We start from the raw sequence: 7758 nt of genomic DNA, 5'->3' as shown, positions 1-7758 counted from the left end.
CTCCGGCCTCCTCGCATGCCCCAGGACAAGCTGGGCCTCCATTTCTTCCCGAACCGCTGCCAGTGCCAGGAATCCCAAATCCCCCCGGGGCGGTTCGGGCCCCTCACGACGCACGCGTGCCGGCAGGGCCTAGTGCCGCACTGCCAGGCGCCCCCCTTCAGACCCCAGCCCCTCACCGCTCCTCGGCGAGACCTGGTTTTCCTCAGGCTGCCCAACAACATGCACCCCTCACCTCTCAGGGATGTCCACCTCCCCCAAGCCAGCAACCAACCCAATAAATAAGCACAACAGCTTCCTAATCCTTCAAATCCATGTGGTTGCCATGAAAAATGGCACCCGGGGGGCGTTTGGAGGACAGCTGTGTGGTCTCACAGCTCAGTCCATGTACTGATCCCATGGCGGCTCGAGCAACACCAAAGTCTTGTCCCCGCACAGGGATGGCGGACCAGATTTAGGGCGAAATGATCCTCTGCGGGCAGCTGGCAGGGACATGCACCCACAGCAACACCCCCCAGAGGGGTGGTTTTGGGGTTGTTTTCCATCCCATCCCCATCCTCTGCATGCAGATGTCTCACAGTCATGAGAGAGATCAGTCCCGCCATGAAACACGAGGGGCCCAGGGGAGTCTCCTGGAGAGAGCAGGGCCATGGGGCTGGGACTGGGGCAAGGAGCAGGACGAGCAGAGGAATGTACCAGGAGAGCGAATAATTCCTCTGGGATAATTTTTCTCGCTGCTCCAAGCTATGGTTTTGGAGGTGTCGCTGGCAGTGAGATGAGGAGCGGTTGTAGCTGGAGCCGTTCCCACAGCCTCCTCCTCTCCAGAGCACAATTTTTTCCCCAAATAAGTGCGAGTTCCTGCTGCAGCCCCGGCGCTGCACCAGCTCACATCATGGGCCACCCTGGAGCAGGACCAAGGGTCCTTGACATCTCCCTGTGGAAGCGAGCTGTCAGTCCCTCATCCCAGGGTGAGGGTTGAACAACTCCGAACGTGGAAGAAAGCCGCTGGAACAAGAGAGGGATTCACCCCCCTCCACTGTCCCACAGCTTTACACTCACAAGATTCAGCTCCAGGGAGACCCGTAATTATCTATTTCCAGCATCTTCAGCAGAGCGTGAGGACACAGTAGCGTGGGATTCAGTGATTCATCAGTGACCTTCAGGCACCATAGATGTCCTGTTAAGGGGGACTAAGACAGTCTACAGAGGCTGGTAGCCGGTCTGCTGTGACTTTTCAATTCTATATTACATTGCCTTTAATTTGCTTTAAAAGTGGGATAATTGTATCATAAAAATGGGATATGATACCTATCCCTTCATTGCAGTGGAATAATTGAGAGTAGCAGAATAAAAGTAACAATAGCAAAGTAAATTGTAATATTTTGCAATATTTTCAGTCCAGGTTATTTTCTAAAGACACAAATCATCCTCCTCCTGAGCTTATCATCTTCCTCCCAACAGCCGGCGGTGCTGGGAGGCAGCACTGGTATGCACTGGTGGGATCATGCCTGGCGCCTGCCGCTGTTTCACTGCTCGGTCCTCTGCAGCCCGGCATCTCCTCAGCTGGGAAACCACAGGCTGACACGAGCGTCTTGCTGTGGAAGGAGTTCAGAGTGGCTCCTGCTCTGACAGCTAAAGTCAAAACACAGCAGAGCTCGAAGAACATGTTTCCACATAAAACGCCCTTTGGCTGCAAGCAGCAAGCTGTGGCTACACTGAGAATGACTTTTATTTGAAACATATTTATTGACATTTGCGTCCCCTCCCAGGGGACGCCATGCAGACAGCTACAGTCCTGGGTCCTCCTTGGTCCTTTTAACTCCTGACACAGACAGATGGGCCGGGGGTACCCTCTGCCCATGAGGGCCCAAAACTGACCCAGGGACCCCGCTGCTCTTGGTACCCTCAACACACGAGTGCAGCTGCTCCTGGTGACCAGTGATGCCCGAGATCCACCCAGTTCACCCTCTCAAGACCTTCAGCAGTGCCTGGAGCAAAGGTTACATCTTTTAATGTCTTCATCTCGCCAGTCCATCCCCATCAATGATGCTGGTGTGAGACCCACCACCTGGAGGCCTCTCAAGCCGCTCTGCTACCTGAGCGGTACCTCAGTTGCTGATGGTCATCATAAAAGATCATCCATTTTTCAACATGGATGGCAAGTTTTCAGCCAAATGCTGACCCTGGTTTAGGATTTCTCCTGCTCAGCTTTGGGATTTTACCAGTAGAGGGCAGGCCGGGATTGCACTGCAAGCGGAAAAACGCAGAAGTGCAGGAGAGAGAGCATTTCACCCAGGGCAAGCAACAGCAGAACTGAGATAAGCAACATTTTTCACGCAGGGGAATTTGGGAGAGCAGGACTCGCTCACTGCTAGAGCACCTGCTGCATAGCAAATCTCCCACAGCCTGGAAGTGGCCTTGTCCCCTCCAAGTAGCAGGCAAAGGCTCGTTCATCAGGACCCTGTTTCGTTCCAGCCCTGCTGCCGTCAGAACTGGAGGGGTGTTTAACTGCGCTGTGTGCCACCGAGCAGCCCCAGCCGGACTGCGCTGAACGCAGCCCACGCGTTCCCATAGGCCTCTTCATTATGTTTTTTTGCCCGAAGAACAAGGATGAAGAGAGTGCGCGGAGAGTTCGGGGATTTCCCCTACAGGGTAGATCAAAAGTTGCCAGGATGTGTTAGAGAAGACATTTAGGCTAAAGAAAACCCTGGGGAAAAAAATGAAGCTCCAGTCCCGGGCTACTGCTCTAATCACCATGTTGCTGTGGGGAGAAAACCCCACGGGCCTGAACCGATGCCCTCCCACGCGCTCCAGCTCCCGTTTGATCAGCAGAGATCAGGAAGTGGTTTTTTTTTCACTGTCTCTGTTTTGTTTTACCACTGTAGCCCGCGGGGCTGGTTTGTATGCCTGCCTCCCACAGAGGGTAATTTGGTTCCTCTCTCTGGCCGAGGCCACACCAGAGCACTGAGCTCCCACCGCCGCCTCCAGCCGGGTCGGGGCAGCCCAGGCACCAGTGGGACTACCCGTCATCAATAGCCCTATTATTGCTCTTGAAGTTTCTCTCCGCTTCCAGACGGATGCTGTGTTACTCCATCACAGCTGCAGTTGCTCCCTTCCAACAATTCCCAACACAGCACTTAAGGCAGGGATTTATGGGCAGTTTTGAAAGGCATTTTGGAACGAGAAGGAGTTATGGGAAAGGAAGTTGAATTCCCACCATTCCCCGGAAAATTCTCCCAGCATCTTTCACGAGAAAGATCATTTACTGGTCCTTTCCTCAAAACAGAGACAAGCTCTCAGCTGTGGCTCTTTGTTTAGTCCAAAGCGTTTCCCAACAGCAAGATGCAGCAGGAGTTATTCTGGTCCTGCTTGCAAAGGGTCAGGAGACCGAGGCGAGCCCTCGGCGTCTGGCTGCAAGGCTCTGCTGGACACGATTTGTTCCCTGACATTTTTGTGGACGCTGGTAGCTAAATGAAATGATTTGTTCTCAAGCCACGGATTATTGCCAATCTCAGGGCAAGTGTTGCTGACTGTCCGGCTGATTTTGACTCACGTAGTGGTTTGCAAAGTAAAAAGTCATGGGACCAGAGTTACCAAGAGCAGCAGCTCTATAACGACCAGCAGGGATGTTACCTTACAAACTACATCTTACCTTTTTTGAAGCTTTTCAGGAACAAAAGCTCACCTGCTGCAAAACTAGCAGTCACCCAAGCAGGCTGGATTAGCAGAATAGATTCACATCGACACTAAATTTCACAACCAGGACAGGGGTTTGAAAGACTTTATTTGACACCTTTGCTGGATGTCACAGCTCGTGAATCTAACAGCTCTGCACAGTGTAAAGTGAGGCCAGGCTACTTGCTGTGAGCTCTAGCGTGCTGACCAGCCGCAGGAACAACCGGGGTCCATGAGGACCTCCTTTGACTTTATTAGAAGGGAATATGTTGTTCCTGGCTGATTCTGGCACTTCAGGACAAGGGTGAGGAGAAGTAGCAGAGGCATTTCTGTGTGTTAAGTGCGATGACTTTCATCAAAACAACTGGGAGGGACTCACTTTCAAAACAATAGCAGATAACATACATGCACATGGCAGATACAATCTGTAGGAACGAAAACCCCAGCTCATCCACATGGTCTAACCGGCTGTGCGTTTGACCTGAGGCGTGGGGAGAGCCTCTCCCATTCAAGAGAGATCTTCTCCCTCTTTTTTACCTTTCTTTGAACTGACCTTTCCACACTGTTCTCTCTTTTCATGTCACAGTGCTGTAGAGGCGGGCGAGACTCCTCGGGGTGGGCATGCAACTGGGTCCAGGCTATTCTGCACGTGTATCCCAGCAAGTCAAGGCACAGATGCAGGGAGCAGGGGCTGTTCAGACGTGGGGGAGAGCTGGGAGACCCTGCCCTGGCCACCATGGCAGTTAGGGACATGGCACAGGAGCAGGGTGACTCAAGAGCTTCAAGTTTCTGTTCCTTTCTGCCCAAAGAGGGGAGGACAGCCGGAGGAGCAGAGGCATATCTGCTGTGTCAGTTATCTAGGGGCACGCAGGCCAAGGCAGAAAAAGCTCTCGGGAATCAGGACAAGTGCAGACCCAGAGCTTGCCAAGGTCTGCGGTGAAACCTCAGTGGCTTTTCGTCCTGGCCCAGGGAGAGGCATGAGCAATGTGAGACCAAAACACGGTGCTGAAGAAAGAAAACAGAGACACTGTGGGAGGAGAGGGTGAGGGATGCAGGGCTAAGAGAGAACGAGGGAGGCACTTCAAATGCAGGCTGGTCCGACCCATTCTCCCCCCTTTGCAGTCACGGCTGTTTTTGAGGAAAGACGGCTCCAGTGGGGAGACTGGCAGAGGGAAAGGCCTTTTCTTCTCACTTTGGCTGTCAGAGCCTTCCCCTCCGTGACAGACGTCCCTTTGAAATCCTCTGTCTCACCTCATCTCGTCTCGCCTCTTCACACCTCGGTGTGGAGCAAGGGCTGCAGAAGCCTCCCTCCGCCCAGGCACCCTGGCCAGCTGCTCCTGCACGGTTTGTGCAGGGACCCAGCACAGGCCCTGAAGACACGGCAGTATTTCAGCTCGGCTGTGGGAACGAGCTCTGTTAAGCTGTTGCCTCACTCCACCTTAAGGGCACATAAGTGGGAAAAGCTGGTAATGCAGCCAGGAAAGCATGGGGATTAGCAGGCAGCCAGTTTGTTAAGGGAGCTGGGGGGGTTGTAGCCTGCCTTGCCGGGTGCCAGCAGTGCTGGGGAGAGGGGTGAGCTGTGTCCCTCCCACCACACCAAAATTAGGTGCCGCAGCTGGGGGACGCATCACAGGGAATCGGCATGAGCAAGTCTCTGTCTGGCAGCTCTGAGTCCCCAAGGAAGTAAGACAGTATTTCAAGGCTGGCTTTTTTCCAAAGGAGAGCAATGCTGGGCTCCGCAGAGGGGTTTGCTGGAGGAGGGACAGGGTTGGGATCTGCATGTGCCCCCTCCCTCGTAGCCAGAAGGGTCTGGAGTACAGCCGCGTGCAGACAAGTGCATCAAATTGGATGTGATTTACATTTGCAGGCATCACGAGGGAGAGGACATGTGATGGTGAGGCAAGGAAGGCAGCGCGAGGAGGGAGGGAAGAGTAAAGAGAATTTTCTTTATGGATCCTTGGCTTCTGCAAAGCAGGAAAGATGCCTTTTCAACTGAGTTTGTTCTTAGGCCTGTGGGCAATGAGTGCTGAGGAATTCCTGTCTCCGAAGGGGAGGGAAGGGTCAGAAAGCCCCGATTTCAGTCGCCCAGGAGCGGCAGATCCTGGATGTCCCAACCCTGATCCCCGGTCCCTGCGCAGCAGCGCCCAAGGCGGGAGGCACCGTGTAAGCTGGTGGAACAGGGACACCGGCGGAGGCTGGCGAGAAGAGGAACGTCGCGATTTGGCTGCTCTTGGACGACCCCTCCCTTAACACGCCTGCTGGCGACGGCATCCTGGGCACGTCTGCTACAGCTGCAGACGAGCCCGTGCCTCGGGCCCTCCGGCTGGAAGAGGCCATTCTGCTGGCCAGGAAGCTTCGGCGGGACGGCAGCATGTCGCTGGGGACACGGCGAAGCGGGGCTGGCCTCACAGCGGTGCTTGGGTAAGCCAGGGAAGATGCAGTCAAAACAACCGGAGCGGGAGCAGCCTCCCTCCTGGGGATTTGCACGGGGCCAGCAGCGCTGTGGAGGAAGGACCACGGCCACGTCTGGATGGGCAGGAGGGAAGTGGCCACAGGCGAAGGCTCCATTTCTGCCACATAATTATTCAGGTGGGAGAGGAGTCGCAGCCGGATGGGGTCGGCAGCGTTTTGGCCCTCGAGGACACCTAGGTACCTGACAACTTCAGTGAGACATTCGCGGAAGCCGATACTCCTGTAATCCACGGCCAGAGCTCGAGCATCTAAGAAGCCTGTAGGGAGAGGACACGGGTGACAGTAAGTCCATGCAGAGCTCAGGAATGTGCTTTGATTTCACTACCCTCTCTAATGCACTGTGTATTTCACTTGAGGCACTTTGCTGCCGTGTGATACTACTGAAGCAGATAGCCAAGTGGGTGTCCGAAAGGACTGGACGTTTGTGTGCATGAGAATAGCATCTGCGGTTATCTCATCGGGATAAAACTGCCAGGGTCATGAAGCCTCTTACTCCAGCATGCGAGACGAGCAAGACGTTTCATTAAACCATGCTCAGGAAGGAAGAAAATTTTCCTGTTGGACTCTATCAGTTACCCCTGCTGGAGACACGACTGTGGGCTAGATGGGCACTGGGTCCCTCTTTGCAAATGGACCATCCCCGGTCTTGCAGAACAGCGGGACACTGTCTCTCCTCGATGCACAGCTTAGCACCGTTTTCCTCTGCCTGGGTCCCAATCTTTATACTTCATTTAAACAGATGTCCGGCTGAAGGACACAGGACAGCGGCAGAACCAAAACCACTGGGTCGAGAAAGCTCAAAGCCACAAAAATCAACAAGACAAAATGCAACCGATGGCTGATTTTTAGGCTTCTGCTCCCTACTTGCAGCTTCATGAGACGATAAGCAATAAAGCAGAGAATGTCACAGCACAGCGAAGCGCTGGACCACTTTGCTTGACGGGGTCTCTCGTGACAATACAGCCCTTTGTTGCAGTGCAGTCAAACTGAATATCTAAACAAATGTTCCAGACCAAGTTACAGCTCTGAACCAAAGCCTGGATGCCAGCAATGTCCCCAGCAAGCCAAAAATGGGTGGTAAGCAAGCCAGAGGCTTCTTTACTGGAGCTGTGATCTCCATCCTGTTAACTGGAACAGGACAGAGGGTCTGTACTGAGGTCTCAGTACAAATAAGACCTTTGTTGAATTTTGCACAGGGCTCCCTCTCTCTTCTTATAACAACCAAGAACAAAAAAAAAAGAACAGAAAAGGAAAAAAGCCTTGTTTATTTGCAGAGTCCCCATGCAGAATTCAGCCTCTGCAGGAAATGTATCCCAGGGAGGAGGTAAAGAGTTTAATATCGTTTTTCTGGAAGCAAGCTCCATTTCTGAGCAGGACTAAGCGCGTCTTTGGCTGGCAGCTTTTAGCGGGGTGTGCAACAACAGCAGTGGTGCTGTCCCTGTGGGTCTTTGGGACTCGCTATCCCACATACCCCAGCCTTCCAAATGTACGTATGGGATGCTGACCCACATGTTAGACATAAGAAAAACAACAGGGCAGGAAACGTCCATCTGCCCTCCCTCCAAAAATATTTCTCTTGGGAAGCAGGCAGGGCAGCATTCGTTTTGGTGCTGG

At 53.4% G+C, this 7758-nt stretch overlaps 1 protein-coding gene across 1 annotated transcript in view; it reads right to left on the bottom strand.

Moving 5' to 3' along the window:
* Positions 1-3769: 3769 nt before the first annotated feature.
* The window catches only part of HEYL (hes-related family bHLH transcription factor with YRPW motif-like), a 21022-nt gene continuing 17033 nt past the window's right edge, over positions 3770-7758 (bottom strand). The window contains exon 6 of the mRNA XM_009332201.1: positions 3770-6406. Within this exon, the coding sequence (XP_009330476.1) occupies positions 5734-6406 (673 nt within the window). The 3' untranslated portion in view covers positions 3770-5733. The remainder of the gene's footprint in view (positions 6407-7758) is intronic.

This window comes from Pygoscelis adeliae, unplaced genomic scaffold (genome assembly GCF_000699105.1).
Source record: "Pygoscelis adeliae isolate BGI_AS28 unplaced genomic scaffold, ASM69910v1 Scaffold359, whole genome shotgun sequence".
Lineage (NCBI taxonomy): Eukaryota > Metazoa > Chordata > Aves > Sphenisciformes > Spheniscidae > Pygoscelis > Pygoscelis adeliae.
This window is presented reverse-complemented; position numbering and strand designations above follow the sequence as displayed.